Source organism: Saccostrea echinata, unplaced genomic scaffold (assembly GCF_033153115.1).
Source record: "Saccostrea echinata isolate AGI-Se365-2 ecotype Australia unplaced genomic scaffold, CSIRO_AGI_Sech_v1 ptg000002l, whole genome shotgun sequence".
Lineage (NCBI taxonomy): Eukaryota > Metazoa > Mollusca > Bivalvia > Ostreida > Ostreidae > Saccostrea > Saccostrea echinata.
In genome coordinates this window covers 18,785,065-18,806,461 of record NW_026889751.1, presented here as the reverse complement: position 1 = coordinate 18,806,461, position 21,397 = coordinate 18,785,065, and the positions used below count along the sequence as shown (strand labels likewise).

Genomic DNA, 21,397 nt, shown 5'->3' with positions numbered 1-21,397 from the left:
CATAGTTAAATATGTGCACTAAGAGCACTTGACGGATCCCTCAACTTTATCACGGTATAAATAAAATTGTTTATAAAATACATTTAAAAAGAATGGTGCTTGCAGTTGCATGTATTAAATATAGACCATTGATTCAAATACAATGAAAGAACTTCTGTTAAATTTATTTATTTTATCTACATTCTGAGTTTCCATTACACCTTATATATGTAATTGCCCTCCGTGTAAAATAGAAAAATTTAGCAGTTACGGATTTTAAAAATAGTCTAATTTTAGTTTGGTATACTTATGGTATATCATTGAGGGAGTCAATAGGATTCCAGTTCCCCTCGAGCAAAGCTATTTCCCGGGGCTGCGCCTCGGAAAATAGACTTGCTCTTGGGGAACTGGAATCTTGTTGACTCCCTCAGTGATATACTTTAACTGTATATTAAAACCTGTCAACTGTTTCTATAAATGAAATTCTATGTGAATATATTGCATTGGTATCTGGTAAACGGAGTCTTTATATTCATATTGACAAATCGTATCGTATAGTATTTTTTGCATTTTTTATGAGACAATTCAAATGCTGTTAACATTTAAGGATGTATTGTTTTATTCTAGTTTTGAAAGATTCGCATTCTCGAAAAAATGATATTCATTATTCATGCCTAAAATAAATAAAAACTAGCATTCCTTGGAGCTGGAATGCCAGATTATCACTTATGAATCTTACAAGACGTTTCATGCATTGGAAAATCACTCACTTTCAATGGAGAAAGGGTGGGAATTTGTTACCTCCACGTTATTTAGACAGGCTTTACATTCGTTTCGTATAGCTTAGGAATTGCAGCCAAACAAAGTACACCAGAACGATACGTAGACTAATTCCAATCAGTCAAAAAAAATGTACACAATCGCATACGAGAGCATGTTATTCGTCCACGACGTCCAGCTGGATGACCTACTGTTGCAAGTTCACCTGTGTAAGCAATATTTCCTGTCTGGATGATGTATTATAGGGTTATTGAACTAATATTTGGTATATATTGGTACGGGTTGGCTGTACAAATGCACAAGCTTGCCAATATTCACCAATATAAGTTCAATTACTCTTTTATTATAAAGCTAAAACATCTCCCATTGGTTTATATTTATTATTTCAACTAAATAATCACATCAATAAGCATTTTCAGTATCGGTATTTAAATTAACGTCTGTAGTGTTAGTGTTTAATGTCGCATCATTCCAACGACCCTACCAAGCGTTATGATCTGCTTATTGAGGTATTATTGAGGCTAATACGTACAAACCTATTTATGTTCCTTAGTTCTCCTGCCAAACGACTGAGCTCGTTTTTTGTTAAAAGCAGGCAAAAACAAATAACATCATGTAGAAGTGAAATATGTCATTTATGAAAGTAAATGACGAAAGAAGTAAAACACAGTTAACAAAGTGGGGGTCAGAAAAAGGGGACTCAAACATCTTAGGCAAAATACTGCACAATCTGACCCCCAGCACCATAATGACATTGTAACATGATGTACATAGGAAAAAAGGGGGGTCAACCAGACTAGAATAAGAATTCAAACCCTGTAATCTTTCACAAGGTACAGTATATATGTATTTCAAGTTGACCCCCTTATAAACATCATAAGATTCAAAATACATATACAAAATGCCCTAAACTGCTGCCTGCCATCAAAAAAGGTGGGTAAAACAAAATAACAAACAGCCACAATCCAATCAGAGATTGGATCCACCCACACAAAGGCGACTTGGCAGGAGACGCAAAAATTCCACAACAGGATGATTCATATAAAGGCATTTAAACATCTTTAAAATATTAATATAAAAAAGACAATACAATAGTCATTTTTAAACAAGAAAAAGAAACACATACAATATGACTGCGTGAAAACAATATTTTCTGACAGAAATCAGATGGCAATACAAAAGACAAATACATGAAATAGTTTGAAAAAAGTATACAAAACTTGTGACTGTAGTCAAATACTTACCAGTCAGCAAAATGGGAATAATAATCATGAACACTGACCTTGTTGACGGCAGACAACTTCTGACCAGTCAACAAAGGTGTCAAACATACACCATGCTGCATAAAAATGTGCCTCTTGACTGCAGACAACTTCTGACCAGTAAACAAAGGTGTCAAACATACACCATGCTGCATAAAAATGTGCCTCTTAACTGCAGACAACTTCTGACCAGTCAAGAGGAACAATAGATTACCAAGCTGAGGTTTTAAATTTGTGAGGAATTGTACAAGAAGGAACCAACAGACAACTTCTGGCTTGGTTCCTGCTACACAAGGTGTTTTCCTTTTGCATAATTTAAATTTGTAATTATTTATTGTATCCCACAGTGAGCAGGTCCATTCTTATGGTTAAAAATTTTGTACCTGATTAACAAACATCAACTAGACTTGTCAATATTATGAGTTTGGGCTTGCTTGCAAGTTAAGTACTAAGGGTTCATGGTGCTTATCTCACATACTAATTTGAATTCCTAATATTGAAGATTATCTGTGTTTAAATGCTATGTCTTCCCTTTGTAAAACTTTACTCCTACACTTTGAAGATTTGATTGTAAGGTCCCCTAACCTTAGAAGTGCATGGGAAGCCATCAGAAAAATAGTATGCAGTGAAGTTTGACTGTGTGGTCAAGTGTATCTACTGATTTCTGAAGAATAGGGACAGTTATTGGTAAACACGTATCTTCTCTTGGGTATTATGTTTGAAAGCTGTTAGAGTTTAAATCCACAAATTATTGAGTTGGGTCTGAAATATTACATATTTTATTCACTTAACTGATAGCAGACATGTGAGACATGATTTGGGGAGTAGTTATTGGAAAGTGAAACACCAATGAGGTTATACATATCGGTTACTGATACTGGAAGTAAAAGTGCTCAATTCCACTGAAAATTGTGGGAAATCTTGTTTTATTCTAACAAACTAGTTTCATGAGTGTTTTCTCCTTGCATGCATAAGCATGTTTATATTATTATTGTAAATTATCAGATTTTTTTATCAGCATGGTAAAGCCCCAAAATCGTTAATACTTAACACAATTGGGAACATCTCTTTAATTGCTATTTGTTGACGAGACATGATTTTGATTTGTATCCGAACCCAGGGCAAACCAGTTTCTACCTAAAATACCTGCACACCTAATAAACCTGAAGCATCTGTAAAAAGCAATTCCCTTTCAGCCTAGACCCAAATATCTGGTAAGATGACTGATACCCATTGAAGTTATCTCAAAGTGAGCCTACATATTTAAGTCAGCTCCTGTCTCTCAGAGATTTGAAAAATGGGGTTGGGTGATTCAATTAGTTAAATAAATGAGGCGACACAAGAAAACCCTCCCAGGGACAACTACAAGACATGTATAATTTAGAAGCCCAATTAAAGATTGATCTTGAAGCTTTATATTCCTTCTTAGCTTTTTGTAATTTTTGTCTTACTTTCACCAGTTTAGCCCGTGGCAATCTACAACCATTTCAAGCAAGTCAACTTCAGTGCCATGGTAGTAGTTGGACTTTCTCTTCGGGTATACCAAGGTTTACTGAATCATATTTTGGGAAGGAGAAATCATGAATTACCCTATACATGTACTTTGTTAGGTCCGACTTTGGAACAACTCCAAGAGGAAAGATGAAATTTACAAAAAGTGTGTCATTGAAAGGGCCTGTAATTCTACCCTTTTCTTTCCCTGTCCTTAAAAAATATCAATGATCCTTGGATGACCTAAAGTCTTCTTTGATTTCTAGAAAGTTATGTTTTAGGTGGTTTAGTACAACCCAGCATAAAAGCCTGTAAAGATCCCTCTGAAATTACTTTCAATTTCTCTTGATCATAGCCTTGAATTATACAAATGAGACTCTTTATCCTGACTGGAGTTGGTATTTAGATTAGAGTTTGTTTTGAATATGGGGGGGACATCTGAACTTGTCCTTTGTTGCCTTTGCACTGCATGCAGCTATGTCAGAATTGACAAGGGTTGCGATGTGCAATGTTCCCCTTTGCTAAACTTAAAACAGTATCTGACTCAGAATGACAGAATTAGTGTGGTCTTGTTTTGATATGATTTAGGCAAAGTTAAAGTTTTTAGTCTTATTTCTTGGACTGGAATATGCCATGGTGCAACAATGCATTTGCTTAGATTGCTGAAATGTTCATCGTACGCCCTAATGGCATTGTTCCCCAGTAAAAGATGAATCTCCCTAACAATGTGGCATTACTTAAAGAGATATGGTGCATCTTAGGACAACTTTTTATGTTCATATATCATGTATATGTGAATATTAATAATGCATCAGCCCATTGAGTTATGGTGATAGGAATTTAAAATTTTGGGCCCTGCTGAATATCTATAACCCTGTTTCAATAGACCTTGATAAAAGTTTGTCTCATGCACTTAGGAAAGACATGAAGTCTATAAAATCATTATTACAAATTTAGGATATAGTTTTTACAGAAACTATTGAACCCAGTGGAAAACCATCTGTTCGTGATATTATCTTACTCAGTGGACTTGTGGATAGAGCAGTCCCAAGAAAAAATAGACCAAAATATCATCCAAACTTGAAGTGGCTGTTGGCACACTACTTTGAGATGTTGAGGCAATGTCCTTAGTAATGGGCATTTGTTTGTCCACCGTTGTGTTGTCTGTGCGGGCATTACTGATTTCTTTCTGTTATTTCGATATGGCCAATATAGCTTCTGCAAGTGTTACCCAGTTTGGATGGTGTCTGTTTCTAGTTTGGTGGCATGGTTAAACTCTGGAAAAAATTAAATTGTTAACTACTATACAGTACATGAAAATTTATCTTTTCTAGACCAAGTGCTCTGATCCAAATCAACATATTTTGCCATGTTCTATGCAATTAAACATACATGGTAGATTCTGAGACAATGACATAATAAATTTACTTTGGGTATTGCACAAGTGCAATACATCAACAGGGAAGGACAGGTTGTGTAAATTCCAACAAGAGAATATGTCTACATATGTGTAGTATAAATTATTCTCATTATGTCATTAAATTTCCAAGAAAAGAAAGCAAATGTGCATGCTTGAGCATTCTAGTTATATATTTATATAAGTATTATATATAAATTGAATAACTTGTGCGTGTAATTCAGGAGGAACATGACAATGCAAAATATGCATATTATTCAGTACACACTTCTTCATAATTTATTTAGGATACCTATGGTCCTGAATCCACTTAAGAAAAAAGTGCATATGGTCATTCATGAGTCAACAAAATACATTTGCATATAGTCCTGCACAAGTCAACAAAATACATGTGTATATGGTCCTACACAAGTCAACAAAAATGCATGTCATTATGCAATACCATGCAAGTCCTGCACAACTCATTAAATATATGTGCATATGGTCCTGCACAAGTCAACAAACACATGTGCACATGGTCCTGCACAAATCAACAAAACACAAGTGCATATGGTCTTGCACAAGTCAACAAAATACATGACATTGTGTATATGGTCCTACACAAGTCAACAAAATATATGTGCATATGGTCCTGCACAAGTCAACAAAACACATGACATTGTGTATATGGTCCCACACAAGTCAACAAAATATATGTGCATATGGTCCTGCACAAGTCAACAAAATACATGACATTGTGTATATGGTCCCACACAAGTCAACAAAATATATGTGCATATGGTCCTGCACAAGTCAACAAAATACATGACATTGTGTATATGGTCCTACACAAGTCAACAAAATATATGTGCATGTGGTCCTGCACAAGTCAACAAAATACATGACATTGTGTATATGGTCCTACACAAGTCAACAACATATATGTGCATATGGACCTGCATGAGTCAACAAAATATGTGTGAATATGGTCCTACATGAGTCAACAAAATACATGTGCATATGGTTCTGCAAAAGTCAACAAAAACAAAATATATGTGCATAAGGTCCTGCATGAGTCAACAACATACATGTGCATATGGTCCTGCACAAGTCACTTAGTCAACAAAAAACATGTGCATATGGACATTATAGTCCTATATGAGACAACAAAATACATATGCATCTAGTTCTGCACAAGTCAACGAAATGCATGTGCATATAGTCCTTCACGAGTCAACAAATTTAATACATGTGCATATGGTCTTTCACAAGTCAACAAAATACATGTGCATATGGTTCTGCATGAGTCAACAAATGTGCATATGGTCTTGCACAAATCAACAAAATAAATGTGAATATGGTCCTGCACAAGTCACAAAATACATGTGTATATCAGTGGTATATGGTCCTGCACAGTACACATAAGTAGTGTATGTGGTCCTCTATACTAATTCTCATGTAAATAAGTCACCTCATACATATGGTTGTGCACCCACACCAACAATACTACACAAGCATTAAATTATGTAAATCATTCTGCATATATATATATATATATATATATATATATATATATATATATATATATATATATATATACCTGTACAAGCTGTGCATATGGTCCTGCACAGTTAACGTTATAAGTGTATACGTGGTCCTACACTACTCCTTAATTCAATAATTGAAAATTCAAATCATACATAACAATATTTGTGTACCCATACTGGCAATACTACACAAACATTACATAAGGCAACTAACTCGGCACCAAATTATTAGCTCGGTTAGCAATGGATAGTAAAATTGAGTAAGTTCCTTCATTGTTCAAACACTTACAAAGGAAAGCAGGATTTGTTACCAATTATAACACTCTTTACTGGTAAAATAGTGCAAAATTATCAAGGAAGTAAGAAACCAAAAAAACTCGAGCCTTTAATTATGAGCTAGTTGTCTTAATTTTTAATGGATTACACATGACTTCAAAAGAAGTACTATTATACTGGCCTGTCTTATGCTGGAAGTGCAGGACTGCCGAGTGAATACTAAACCAGAATCGATGGAGATCTCACAACTTGTAAAAAAGTGAACACTGCCGAGCTTTTTATAATCACTCATCAAGATATGGTTTATGAAGACGACTTTGACATTGAAGTCCTCTGAAGAAGCCAAAGGTTTCCGCTTTAACAAACAGTTTTTTATTCCCCGGCCCAGGTGAATGTAAGAAGCTAAACTGTCTTGTGATATTTTGGATGGACAGCGTAGGGAAATGTCGTTTTCACATAAATGCACATAGCACATACATCATGTACATGTGGTGGTACCTCAAAGTTAAGCAGATCGCCAAATAGACGAATGTTTCTTCATTTTACACCATCGCAGGCACTATAACTGGTACTGTTATTGATCGTTTACCAAATTCACTTCAAATGTCCATATAATTCCCAAGACCACTCGTAAAATGTTTTGTGACTACTCTATAATGCCCGGATGTAAACCTTACAAGTTGGGATGATTTCGTAACGAAACACAAAACTCACTTTACAGACGTTTTTCTGCAACTAACAAGCTGATCACATAGTCCAAAATATTCAAAACGATATAACAACAAAAACTGTAAGGATAATCTCTGGGAAATATGGTATTAATTCGAAAAATTCAGCAGTTCAATAAACGTTACTTTCTCTTTTTGGTAAACAGATCAATAATGATCACGTGATGGAAAAGAGCTTTGCTGATTGGTTGAACCCATATTAGGGTAAGGGAAAAGGGTAAAACTAGTTAAATAAATTGAACAGTTTAGCTGCTTAGTATAAAACTAGGTACAATACAAACATTGTTATATAATAAAATTATTATACTAGAACATGTCACATAAATGAAATTATTTGCAACAAGCATTCTGAGAGTATTGCATTAGCAATACTAGTCCCCTACCGGCAAGTGTAATCTGGTTCCGTTCCCGTTAAGAACTGAAAATGCCATAATTCCGTCAAAAATTAATGAAGCGGGACGAAATGCAAACTTGATCTATAACTAATCAAGGTAAAGCCACATACCAAAAATCAGCTCAATATCTACAAGCGTTTAGAAGAAAATTGCGGAAAACCCGTAAAAATTGAAAAGGCCGTAATTCCGTCAAAAATCAATGAAGCGGAACGAAATGCAAACTTGATCTGTAACTCATCAAGATACACTCACATACCAAAATTCAGCTCAATATCTGCAAGCGTTTAGGAAAAAAGTGCGGAAAACCAAGTGGGACAGACTGACAGACAGACAGAGGGACAGACAGACAGACGGACAGACAGACGGACGGACAGACGGACGGACAGACTCAGAGGAAACCTATAGTCCCCTCCGGTTTCACCGGTAGGGGACTAATAATTACTATTTGATGAATAATTTCAATTTGGCGTAAAAATAAACATATCTTACCTAGCTGCCACTATCTATCATAAATTTGTCTTTGAGAGGTTGACCAGACAACATTTTTTGTTTACAACGGGGCGTTTAATATTGAACGCTCGTATTCGGAATTTTTCGGGCATATAATATACTCATATATATACGTAATACAAACTCAGCGTTCAACAAAACGCCAAGATATTGAACGCGAAAATTTTCTAGACTTTAAATAGTTCTTTTTATTTTTACTTACTATTTAGCAGCTATATAATAAGATAAAATTATTGTACCTTCAAAAATGTAAACGATATATACTTCCAATATGAATTGCAGCACTCTTTACAAAGAGTTTTCAACAACTGTTATGATTAAAAGATGTATGGTTTAATAGATGAGGTTGTGCTTTAAAGGTGCTTTACTTAAATAGCATTACATTTTCTGATATCCATGAATGTGTAGGGCGCTGCAATATATAGAATGGAACCTTTAAGTGGTTCTTTTAGGATGAGAGTGAGTATAAATGTCTTTGGTCAAAAAATTATTATTAAGATGTAGATATTTATAATAAAAATAATCATATGTCGATTGTTTTTGTCTTTATCAAGGATACGTTTTATTACATACTTTATCATGAATATCAAAGTTACGCGCATTTCTAAAAAAATTTACTTCTCTTTCCTGTTAAAAAATTATTTTCCTATCCTTTTCTTTAATATAAATGTCTATTGAGAACATTCTTTCGTTCTGTTTATTCTTTAGTTGTTTAACCCGTACGAGTACAGGGTTTACTCTTTCGATTTCATATGTATACGCTTTTAAATGTTTCTTTCAATTCCCTGTGTTTTTAGCGCGCCTATAGTATCGAAAATTACAATAAAGATATAAAATCTGTTGCCATTTCGAGCCTTTCATTTTTTTTTCTTTTTCCAAGTTCGATATCACTTGTCTTCGTTGTCATTTTCTTGACGAATCGGATATCATTATTTCTTTAAAAGATTTTTTTTCTTTTTGTATAAGAAATCAAACAGCAAAAACAAACATCTGAAAGTGTATGAATTATTCATTCTTTATTAATTTGATATCTGTTGTTTCTCTACTCTCAAGGTTGATTTGAATTCTCTTGGCCATGACAACCCTGTAACTGAAAAGAAGTACACATAAATATTTTTTTTTTCAAAATAACAGTTGTCAAGAAGATTATAACATTGAAGACAAAGTGATGCACATTAAAACTGCAACATTTTACATAATGTACTTGATGTGATATTCATTATTAATAGCTTATTAAATCCGTTTATAATTATATTGATCACATATATCAGATACAAGACGATATTCATATCGTTCGACAATTAACCAATTAACCGGACACTTACATTAATTTCTACGTATGATGAACTTATCTGAAAACACTTACTTAGTTCCATTTAAGGAAACAATCACAGTGGATTTTGACTGTCTTTTAAAACATTCATTAATTCTTTGATTTATTTTCCTTGGATACGGAATCCATTTTCCGTTTGAATCTCTCCACATCCACTGGTCACTTTGTAAAGCAGTGTCATTCAATCCGTCAACCTCTAAGTCTGACAGGGGATCAGGCACTCTGTCATTCTTAAAATAGTGTCCTTTGAGAGTCTTTAAATGAAATGAGGATGATAAAGTGTTTTCAAAGCTTGGTGTGTCCCAATTCTTCTCAATTTTTAGGAAACCTGAAAAATTATTTCAAAAAAAAAAAAAAAAATAGCTGAATAAGATGCAATTTATATCATTAAATTCATACTTATTAATCCTAAATTTGAATTTACTTTTTGTGGGGGTTGGAAGGTTATCGGAAACATCAGTTCGAATTTGTTCTTCATTCAATTGGATTCCATCCGATAATAAAGGGTCGCTGTGAAAATATTTAAAAAAAAAAAAAAACAAAATCAATCATTCAAGGTTTAATTAATTTAAGAACGATGCTTTCTGTACAGTAAATTCAACAGTGCAAGATACAAATGGCAAAATGTGCTGATTTCATGTACTGCAGCAGATACCAGTAGTTCATTTTTTAAAGAAAACTTCTAATTAGGTACCAGGTATATGTCATTACCATACAAAAATATCAAATTTCCCGTGCTGGCCAAATCTGTAGTCACATTTTTCGCCGTTTGACCATCGCACCTGTAACAGAACAAACAGAAAAAAAAAAATTCCTATTGTTTTCATCTTAATCTTTCCCTTACAAAATTTACTATAGTTAAGTATAGTTTACCATTTTTTAAGTAAAGTAATTACTTTGATACTCTGACTTACTATGAAACTTTACTCCAGAATTTTTTTTTTTTTTTTTTTTTTTTTTTTTTTTTTTTTTTTGAGATTGTGATTCTTAAAATCCCCTAAGTTCAATGCTAATGATGTAACGTTTGGAAATATATAAGAAATATTTCCATTTCATGTCAAAATATGTGCATGTATGAATTGGAAAACATAAAGTGTAACAATCTGAAATCATAGGAAAAAAAACTTTGATTTACTGCAGTTAATACTTTGATGCTGTAGTAAACTATAGTTAACTATCATAAAGTATATTTAACTCTAGTTTATTTTTGTTAGGGTTGGCTTTAATATGAGTAAAACGAACTTTTTTCCTTCTCGATGTAAAGGGGAACTCACATGAACCCTTCCCGTTTTTCTGACTCTGTAAACAGTTCCTACACTTCCTTCACCACCATCTTGATCTCCCCATTCCCAATCAGGACCTAAGAATGGAAATAATAACATTAAACCAAAAGAATCTCAATTTGATTTAAAACGTATCAGTAGGCAACGTACTGACACAGAGGATTTTTTAAAAATTTAAACCAATAATTTAAAGCTATATATGGCGTATCTGAGCTAAAAAATAAAATCATGATATGGAGTGTAGATAAACATGACATATGTCATTTACATTCAGCTTAAAACTTTCACCGATTTTGAACTTGAATAACCTCATGTTTCCATATTTAAATTGACTTTAAACTGTGTCTGTTATTAAAATGCGGAGTCGGTAAATAAATCGGTTATTGTTATAAATTTCTAATATCTTTGAAACGTGATTGATTTAAATTGTGTCTTTTACAGGAAAGTCCTATCGTTATATAAAGTAATAAAACAAATAGAAATATCCTTTTTATTTTAGTTAGTCTGAACTTATAAAAATACGCCATATATCACTTTAATATATATAATTTTTTCATAACTTTTACCTCTGGTGACTAAACAGCCAGGTGCAATAAGTTCAGTATCTAGAATTCTTGGTTCATTGCAGACAGAAACTTCATTTATATTCCTAGCAATATCGTGACAATAGTAGTTCTTTTCACCAGTATCCCACTCAACCATCAATCGACCTTCAAAAAAAAAACAAAAAAAAACCCATACACATACAAGCATATTTTGTAAAATAAATATGAAGAAACACCGAGTTACTGATTTCATTTCGATATTAATTATGAAGACCTTGGATTATCAATAATTTAAAAGAAGGTTTCATAAAGGGATTTGTTTGTGCCCTCCCGGTGATAAAATTTATGCCTCCTACCATCCAATGAATGTCCAATAACAGTGCCGGGACCATTGCTATCTTGGTCACCCCAGCGCCAATGTGGTCCCCTTTTAACTCTTGTGCCAAGACATGGTAGCAGAGGGTTTCTCTCGTGATAATAACCATCTTCATTATCATCTTCATATTCAGCAAAGATCTCGAAAATTGAGACGTAAGCAGATCTTTTCGTGCAAATATCCAATATATCGTCCTGTATGCCATAAATTATTTGATTGCATTAATTTGCAAATAGAATTTAAATAAAGATAAAAACATTCAAGATATGTTTTCTGTATTCTATTCAAAGTTATTTTAAGAAACTTAATCAATTCGGCATACACAGTGATATGAAGAATCGTTTTTACTGTGATACTTTATTTCGATTGGATAAGAATAAGAACTATCACTGATATTAATTTTATGTTGTCCTTGATGATTGTATTTGCGTCACCTTATCCAGCTCCGATAAAATCATATCAGGTGAAGCGGAAGCCAGAAGAGTGAGCACAGTTTCCCTATCCTCATCTCCATTCTTCATTGACGTCGATATTAATGCCGCGGTTCTCTAGAAATCAATTTTCAACTTGATAAAAGTAAAAAAAAAAATTTATACTCACTGAATTTTGTTTTTTTTTTTTTCTCATGAAAACCTGTTGACGTTAACAATAATCTAGTTAAAACCAGATTTTAAAGCTTTTTATTTGAAGATTCTTTAAGAAGGATGTTCGTCCGTCAATGTAACATACGGGCCAATAATACAATATTTAACGAACTCTCAATCATTTTATGGGAATACTTTATATAGATATAAAATGATCAATAAGATGTCTTTCTGCATTTGTTAATACTGGTGTTTGACTCTTGCAGTCATCGCATAAAACAATACATTTACGCGAGGAATGTATATTACTGCAATGTCGCAACCATTATCCCTGCATTATTCTTGTTTGAATTATTTCCCCTATACTGTAATGCAGATAACCAATTACTTTAGTGACTTGTATCTTTAAAGAGTTTAATTTAAAAAATGTGTTTAACATAGAAAAAAGATTACCATATTCTTTGTGTATTTTCCAAGTTGTCTAGCTTCATGGGGATAGACTACTTTGCCTCCTCTTGAACAAGCAGAAATAAACTCTAAAAATGACTATAACAATGCTTGAAATGAGTAATACATGAAATTCCATTCCTGTTTGTAATCAGTAGCAATTTTTCAATAGAAGTATTTCATAGTGTAAAAATATTTATCACGTTTACTCCTTTATACCGAAAATATCGGTTATATGATATTGTTTTCAAGTCACAAGGTTGTGACGTCACAATGTAATTTGCAAAAAAGTGATGAAGTCAAAAAAAGTGGACTCATGTCTAAAAGCATTAAAAAATGTGATACATAAAAAGTATGTATGAAACATGTGATAGAAAAATGTCCATGGTACGAGGTTAGAGATGATTTTTTTAAATCTAACTCTTAATCGCCAAGCCCGGGGATAAGATTACACAATTCCTTGAATAAAAAAGATGATCTGTCAATAAACCAGGGGAGATCGATTACGCATTTTAAGAGGGGGTAAAATTGAACGTCAAAGTAATAAATAGAGATACTTGACTACCTTCTACAAATTTTCTTTTTATCAACTTAAATATACAACTCCTACTGAAATTGCAAACTATCATTTTTGTGCAATCTAATGTACATCACCTTTGAAGGTTCTCATGTTTTAATTATTACAAGGGTTGTTCGGTATGTAATGTGCATCGTCCGATATCTCAAAAACATTAGACTCAAATAGTGAAATGAACATTACATATCTTCAAAATATTCTCACTTTGAAATACATAATTTCAATCTCTGAATCCATTTCTGAAATGCCTCACAGTACGCTGATTTAGGTAAACCTCTGAGGCTTTGACTGATGGCTGAGCCAAGGGCTTGTGAGGACCTGTCACGATAACCAGATACGAACTTTTTAAGTTTTTGGAAAAAGGCAAAATTCGAACGGGGCAAGATATGGAGAGTATGATGGGTGTGACAAGACAGTAACCTTCTCCGATTTCAAAAATTGCTTCACAAGCTCAGATGTATGCAATGGAGCATTATCATGACGTAAATGAACATGAATAAATCCTGACACAGGGTGTCGTTTATTATAATATTTCTTGGTCTTTTTTAGTATAACATCTTGGTTAAACCGACCTGTAACAGTTTTGTCCTTCGAAATAGTGAGCCTATATTTCGTCACCAGTAACAATGTTTACAAATTGTCTTTGATATAATTTGGGAAACATTTTGATCAATTGCTTAGCGGTTTGAACTTGTATCCGTTTTTGGTCATCTGTCAATTAATGCGGTATCCATCCAGCAGAAATCTTTCGTACTTTCAAAATAGGCTTCAAAATGAACTGCACCCGCGATAGCAATATGCCACCAACTTTGGCAATATCACGAATCATGTATTTGACATACTTTCAATTATTTACCTGACTTTTGAGACATTTGCCTTGTCTTGCCTGTTACAATTACAGGTCGGCCAGATTCTGCTGCATCTTTGACGTCGAATTCTGTGCCAGTCAGAAATTTCTACCTACGAACCGTTTCATAAGATACCTTATCAGACTCATAAACTTCCCCCGTTCAGTAAAAATCTGCATTACCGATTGACCGATTTTTGCGATCTTTTATATAAGCTCTAATTTCTTCAATATTCTCAACCCGTTTACCAAGCATTTTTACAATAGTGGTCAACGACTGGCTCTATTGAAATGATTATAAGTTTTAAATTATGTGGAGCTGAAGCTCGTGTTTGGAAATGTATTGAATAAAGCTATTCAAGAGTATTATCATTAACGTTATCGCGCTGTGGTACAATGCACATTACATACAGAACAGCCCTCGTATATCAATACCGCATATTAAAAGTAAAATTATAAATAATCACCAAATCTGGTTTATTTCCAACAGGTACACAAAATACTGGATGAACTCTTCCGATGTCTTTGATAAGCTGGTGCAAATTACCTTTCTCCTACGAAATTCAATGTTTTTTTAATGAAGCTTAGAATTTTTCAGCAGAAAATAATTTAAATAATATTTTTCACAAAATGTACATTGTACCTCATCTCGTTCGTAGATAATGGAGTCATCTTCATCACACATACGTGTAAAATCTGTGGGTTTTCCGTCCGAAAATAAAATAACTCTTGGGCGTACGTGAAAATTGCCAATTCTTGCTGTATGACCTGAAAGAATTTTTTTCAGGAAGTCACATGTGTATTAACATCAATTCATAGATTAATAAATTCTTCTTTCAGAAAAAAAAAATTAAAAAAAAAAAAAAAAAAAAAAAAAAAAAACAGCCCTGCTATCCCAAAGAATACCAGTTTTTGCGCACTAGAACAAACATTTTATGCAACAAAAATATGTGTTCTTCTCAGTATTCTCAGTACTTTGATTATCGTAAGAACTAAAGATGGTAAATAAACAAAATCTACCTGCACCATTTTTAGTAGCCCCAAACGACAGAAAAAATGCAGCGACAAGAGGGGATAATCCTCCAAATTCTAATTCATCTAAAATTATCAATATACTTAATTGCAAGTCATGCCATGAAAAATTAATAAGGCCATCTTTAAAATAACGTTTGTTTGCCCTCTCCAAACTCAGGATGAAAAATTGGGTCGGTAGGTAGGTGAGAAAATTTTTATTATAAAAAAAATTCCAATGCTAAATTCTTAAAATCTATTGTCCAGAATACATTAAAATCCTGCTTCCAGGAGGTAAAATAAAGTTTTGAGTAGGTCGGGAGAGGGCAACCAAACATTTTTTTTTAAAGATGGCCTAGAATCAAGATTTCTATGTTTGATAAACCTATTCGAGAATGCTCATTTACAACGAAAACTGTAAAAATATTACGGACAACAACCGAATACAGATATACCAATCTGTTAACCGCAAGACGTTTCTACCGATTAACCTGTTAATCGTTTAAAGATTTTTTGACTTTTTTTTTTCCATCTAATCCCTATTCATGTTCACGAGATTAAATAAGAGGTTTTCAATATTTGCTTTATGCTTTATCAGAATACTATATATATTTTTTCCTTTAAAATTGCAAGAGGGAAAGGAATGAAAGAAGAGAATGATTTTTTAGCTCACCTCGACGAAGTCGAGATGAGCTTATGCTATACCCCCGGCGTTGGCGTTGGCGTTAGCGTCGGCGTCCCAGGTTGAAGTTTTAGGAGCAAGTCCATTCCCAAGTAACTACGAGCCCTACATGGACCAAACTTGCATGGATGATGCATCTAGGGATGGACACTACCACACTTGCTTCGGATGCTGGATCTGTACTAGATTTTCCAGATGAGTGACCAGGTTAAAGTTTTAGGAGCAAGTCCATTCCCAAATAACTATAATCCCTACCTGGACCAAACTTGCATGGATGATGCATCTAGGGATGGACACTACCACACTTGCTTCGGATGCTGGATCTGACCTAGATTTTCCAGATGAGTGACCAGGTTAAAGTTTTTGGAGCAAGTCCATTCCCAAGTTACTATAATCCCTACCTGGACCAAACTTGCATGGATGATGCAACTAGGGATGGACACTTCCACACTTGCCTCGGATGCTGGATCTGACCTAGATTTGGAGTAGGTCTATTCCCAAGTAACTATAAGCCCTACCTGGACCAAACTTGCATGGATGATGCATCTAGGCATGGACACTACCACACTTGCTTCGGATGCTGGATCTGACTTAGATTTTCCAGATGCGTGACCAGGTTAAAGTTTTTGGAGCAGATCCATTCCCATGTAACTATAAGCCCTATCTGGACCAAACTTGCATGGATAATGTATCTAGGGATGGACACTAACACACTTGCTTCGGATGCTGGATCTGACCTAGAATTTCTAGATAAGGGACCAGGTTAAAGTTTTTGAGCAGGTCCATTCCCAAGTAACTATAAGCCCTACCTGAACCAAACTTGCATGGATGATGCAACTAGGGATGGACACTTCCACAATTGCTTCGGATGCTGAATCTGACCTAGATTTTCCAGATGAGTGAATTTTAGCCATATTTTAATCAAATTAGCATGGATGATGTATCTTAGGATGGACACTTTCAGACTTGCTTTGGATTCTGAATCTGACCTACATTTTCCAGATGAGTGACCAGAGTAATGTTTTTGGAGTAGCTATATAATATTATGGCATGTATGATTAAACTTGCATGGATGGTGCATCTAAGAATGAAAACTTCCAGACTTGCTTTGGATGTTGGAACTGACCAAATTTTCTTGATTAGTAAACAGGTTAAAAGTTTTTTGAGCAGGTCTATTTCCAAGTATCTATAAGTCCTTCTTAAACCAAACTTGTATGGATATTGATCTTGGGATGAACACTAACTAGAAAAAATATGATGTGAGATTTGCCTTACTTATAGATAACCTTCGTCGAGGTGAGCTTCGTAATCTTTGATTACCTATGTTTCTAAAATATCATAGAAATTATGTATGGGTTAATGTCCGAGTACCTCTCCATTCTTTAAAACTAATATATTTTAAGGCCCCGAAGGGACGGAGACTCATTACTTTTAAGGAATAGAGAGGTATGCGGATATTGACCCACTTTTAAAATCCACAAGTGACGTCATTCTATTGAAATCACCTCCATTATTTTTCAGGAATGAAGACTTTTCTTATAATGAAGAATTTCTAAAAGGTTTCCCAAAATGTATAAACTGAAATCAAACAAATCATTTGCAGTACATATTTACGGTACACATGTAACATATCTGTCCATCAGCTTTAGAGCACTTTGGACTGTTCTTGTTTTCTTCTTTATATCCTCGAATGACTTCAATCAAAGCACATTTTGGACAGAAGTTGTCCTTTTGTAGCCCAAAACTGCATTTGACCTATGACCAGTTACTTTTGAAATTAACTGCTCATCAATACATTCATGATAAAAGCGTGTAGCGGCAGATGCTCTCAAAGAGTAGTTAGTGCAGAACCCACGCAGATCTCCATCTTTACTCAAAGTCGAGACAATTCCAGCAAGTTTGTATCTTCCAATTGCTTCAGCAGCATACCACATACACGTTTCTTCCGTATATTTTTCACGTGGATATAAATATAAAGCATCACATTTTTCTGTAGGCGGACACTTGCTGATGTATTTTTCACTTGACTGCATGGGCTTGGAAGTTTTGAATTTTCATAATTTAAGCTTGTACTAATTTTAAGTTTAAAAACAAAATTAAAAAACAAAAAGAAAGCGTCCGCCTAAAAAGGAATGTGATCGTTTATATTTATACACATTTGAAAAATATACGAGATATATGTATGTGATATGCTGCTCAATCAGTTGGAAGACACAAACATGCTGGTCTTAGCTTTGTGTAAAGATGGAGGTCTGCATGGGTTCTGTACTAACCATTGATTTCCTTGTGAGCATCTGCCGCTACACGCTTGTATCATGAATGTATTGATTAGGGCTGAGACGATATATCGAGATATCGATAATATCGATTCTGTGTGAGGACGATACGCATATCGATACATATGAAGAAATATCGAAATATCGCAAAAAAAATTCTGACCTATGTTTTTCTTTATTTACGTAACATTTTGGGTTTAATATATAAAATAAAAATGCTAAATATAAATATTAATATGAGATACGTAATAATTAACACCACTTGTGTAAAACAATTTAGTTTAACAACAGATAAACAAGTAAAACAACTTCTTTGAATAAATCATTCTTATTTGTGATGAAACATTTTGTTCATTTCAATACAAAATAAAAATTTTATAACCAATTAAACATATCGTGATACATATCGTATCCTGGCTCAAATATCGTGATACGTATCGATATAGAAAAAGTTGTATCGTCCCAGCCCTAGTATTGATGAGCAGTTAATTTCAAAAGTTATTGTTTATAGGTCAAATGCAGTTCGGGGCTACAAAAGGACAACTTCTGTCCAAAAACGTGCGTTGAGTGAAGTCATTCAAGGTAATAAAGAAGAAAACAAAAATAGTCCAAAGTGCTCTAAAGCTGATGAACAGATACATGTTCATGCTGTGACCAAGTCAGAACTTACTCTGGACTATCGCTTTATTTATAGTTTGTTTAATACATGTAACATCATTTGAAATATCACTGGAATTGGTAGACGGGGAAAGATACACATTATAATCAGTTCACAGTACTCTTCGGTGATTTAATTTTTATCACATTAAAGATATACAGGACGGGTTTTACCATGAAATGCTGTATAAACAGTACAATAATTGTTGAAATCAACATTTCTTACGCAACCTGACCAAGTATCCCAGAGAACACTAATTAAATAGAAGTGTGAATTCGCTAACTTATCAATGTTTAGTCTAGGTTTTTTTTTAAATTTACTTTCAAGGAAATTTCGTTCAAATTTTACCGTATTTTAATTTTTTCGACTAACCGATTAAGCTTTACTAGCCTATTATCATTATTCGGACCGAGTTACCAGTTTACCGGTTACATGTCATCCTTTAAAATATATTGATTAACATATTAATTCATTTGTTCAAAAATATCCAATGGACATTGTTATCCAAAGAAGTGTGTTTAAGAAAAAAAAAGAACAATAGCAAAAAGAAGAAAATTAAAAACTATCAATGAATCATGTAATTAAAGATTTATTTATTTTGTTTATACATACCTAAAGAACGTTTTATGTCCATGTATCTATTAGAATAATAATAGTGATATCTTGTGTTTCGTCCACAGGCGATAACAGCCACGTTTTCGTCAATATCGGGATGGTTCGCGTATTCTGAAACACAACAAATAAATGAATTATGAAATTCAATCCTTTCAAAATATAACTACAGTCGTTTAACCGACACACATGTATTTTGCGCTAAGAAATAAAGTTTTTTCATACCATCAAGGATTAGACTAAATGTGCTCTTCATTTGTCTGAATCCTTCCTCTCCAATGCTTGAAGAGGTATCAAGGATGAAGATATTACATGGTCCCCTGCCTTGCTGATATCGTGACTCACAATCTTAAATAGTATTGCATTTTTTTGAATAGTTATTACTCAAAAGACTTCGCTATGTAAAAAATAATATAAAAATTTGCTGTATATTACATGGATCTTTGCAATCCCTTCATTTGTTCAGTTGTAAAATTAATCAAAGACAGAGAATTTCAAAGATAAGTCTGCTGACATTTTGCTATTTCTCTGTGTTTTTATCTTGTACTTTCTTCAGCAACAAATCATTTAGCAGGTAAGACTGAGCAATGACTATCAATAAAAAGGAAGAATTTTTGAACATGGTATACTTTTGATATAGATATAAAGTTAGATTGGGATATGCATTTTAGGATATCTTAGCTTATACCCTGTATGAAAGAATCATTGATTGATAAAAATCACATATTTAATGATACGTTGAATAGAGAAACTATCATATATTATATATGTTGCAGTTAAACTGCATTACTGATGTTCAGTGTTTATTGATCAATCCAAAACAAGAATTACAGGCAGTTAAAATTCAGTTCAATACTGGAAATTTCAAAGTCAAGAAACTCTTCATTTACTCTTGAAAAAGTACCATATGCAATCTGGAGTTTATATATTAAGGACTTGATGGGTTAACTGAGCAATCCCTCCCCCTACCCTCCAAAAACAAAACAAAAAAAATAGAAAAACAAACAAAGCAAAAGCAAAAAAAAAAAAAAAAAAGAATAACAAACAAGCCACAAAACCCAAATGACATTTGAAAAAAAGAAAATGAGAACTGGGTTGGGTGATATGTTTATGTTCTGACAAACGTCTATTAGCATAGATGTAGCTTTTTGTTGTATTAAGTGTACACATATCTCGATTAAGTACTATTAATTACAAAAGCTATGTATGTAGTTGATAGACTGAAAATCAAAATTAAGCTTTTAAACATCGTTAGATACAAAAAGGATATATGTATTTTTAACTCACTTTTCTGAGCATCGACAGTTGCTTGTGCAAGCCATATTTCCTGTGCTTTTTTGAATCCCAACTCCATTCAAGAAGTCCCTGCAAAAAAGGTATATAAATAAATTAATTTTCAATTCATTTTTAGCATACCATAATACTATGACTAATCTATTTGCCTATGCATGTATTTCATACAAGACGACCAAACGATTACTGCTTATTATGAAATACAGCACTGGTAGATGTAATATAAGGAAAATAGATCAAGTTTTCTCTGCATAGTTTACCCGTTTTATCCTTAAGTCATCTAAACCGCGATTAAAATTTTATAGAAGAAAAAATATCGTTTAACTATTTTTCAACCATGTTCTTCCTTATTTTTAATTTCCTCCTATCTGTCTCATGCTGGTTATGTGAGTGTAGTTATTTACAGGATATTGCTAATTATGTTTCATAAACACTCCTCCCATGAACACAAATTCTCAAAAAATCATTAAAACAGCTAAGGTCACGTTATGCATAAAATGGCCGGTTTA

At 33.5% G+C, this 21,397-nt stretch overlaps 1 protein-coding gene across 1 annotated transcript; it reads right to left on the bottom strand.

Annotated features, from left to right (window-relative positions):
* Positions 1-9,361: 9,361 nt before the first annotated feature.
* On the bottom strand, positions 9,362-20,960 carry LOC133201061 (uncharacterized). The gene is made up of 15 exons (XM_061336865.1): positions 20,883-20,960; positions 19,821-19,943; positions 19,596-19,709; positions 15,377-15,454; positions 15,000-15,124; positions 14,824-14,910; positions 12,939-13,031; positions 12,336-12,449; positions 11,882-12,095; positions 11,547-11,690; positions 10,972-11,057; positions 10,409-10,479; positions 10,122-10,207; positions 9,731-10,025; positions 9,362-9,454 (listed from the first exon to the last, which is right to left on the bottom strand). The coding sequence occupies exons 1-15, from the start codon at positions 20,947-20,949 to the stop codon at positions 9,370-9,372; spliced, it is 1,782 nt and encodes a 593-aa protein (XP_061192849.1). The 5' UTR covers positions 20,950-20,960; the 3' UTR covers positions 9,362-9,369.
* Between the last annotated feature and the right edge of the window lie 437 nt (positions 20,961-21,397).

What these genes read in the sequence shown, in the direction of transcription:
- LOC133201061 (XM_061336865.1), bottom strand. Translation starts at nt 20,949, where the DNA reads ATGGAGTTGGGATTCAAAAAAGCACAGGAAATATGGCTTGCACAAGCA. An exon ending in AACTGTCGATGCTCAGAAAA is followed by an intron (nt 19,944 to 20,882) that starts GTGAGTTAAAAA and finishes ATACTATTTAAG; the next exon opens with ATTGTGAGTCACGATATCAG. An exon ending in CCTTCCAACCCCCACAAAAA is followed by an intron (nt 10,026 to 10,121) that starts GTAAATTCAAAT and finishes ATAATTTTTCAG; the next exon opens with GTTTCCTAAAAATTGAGAAG.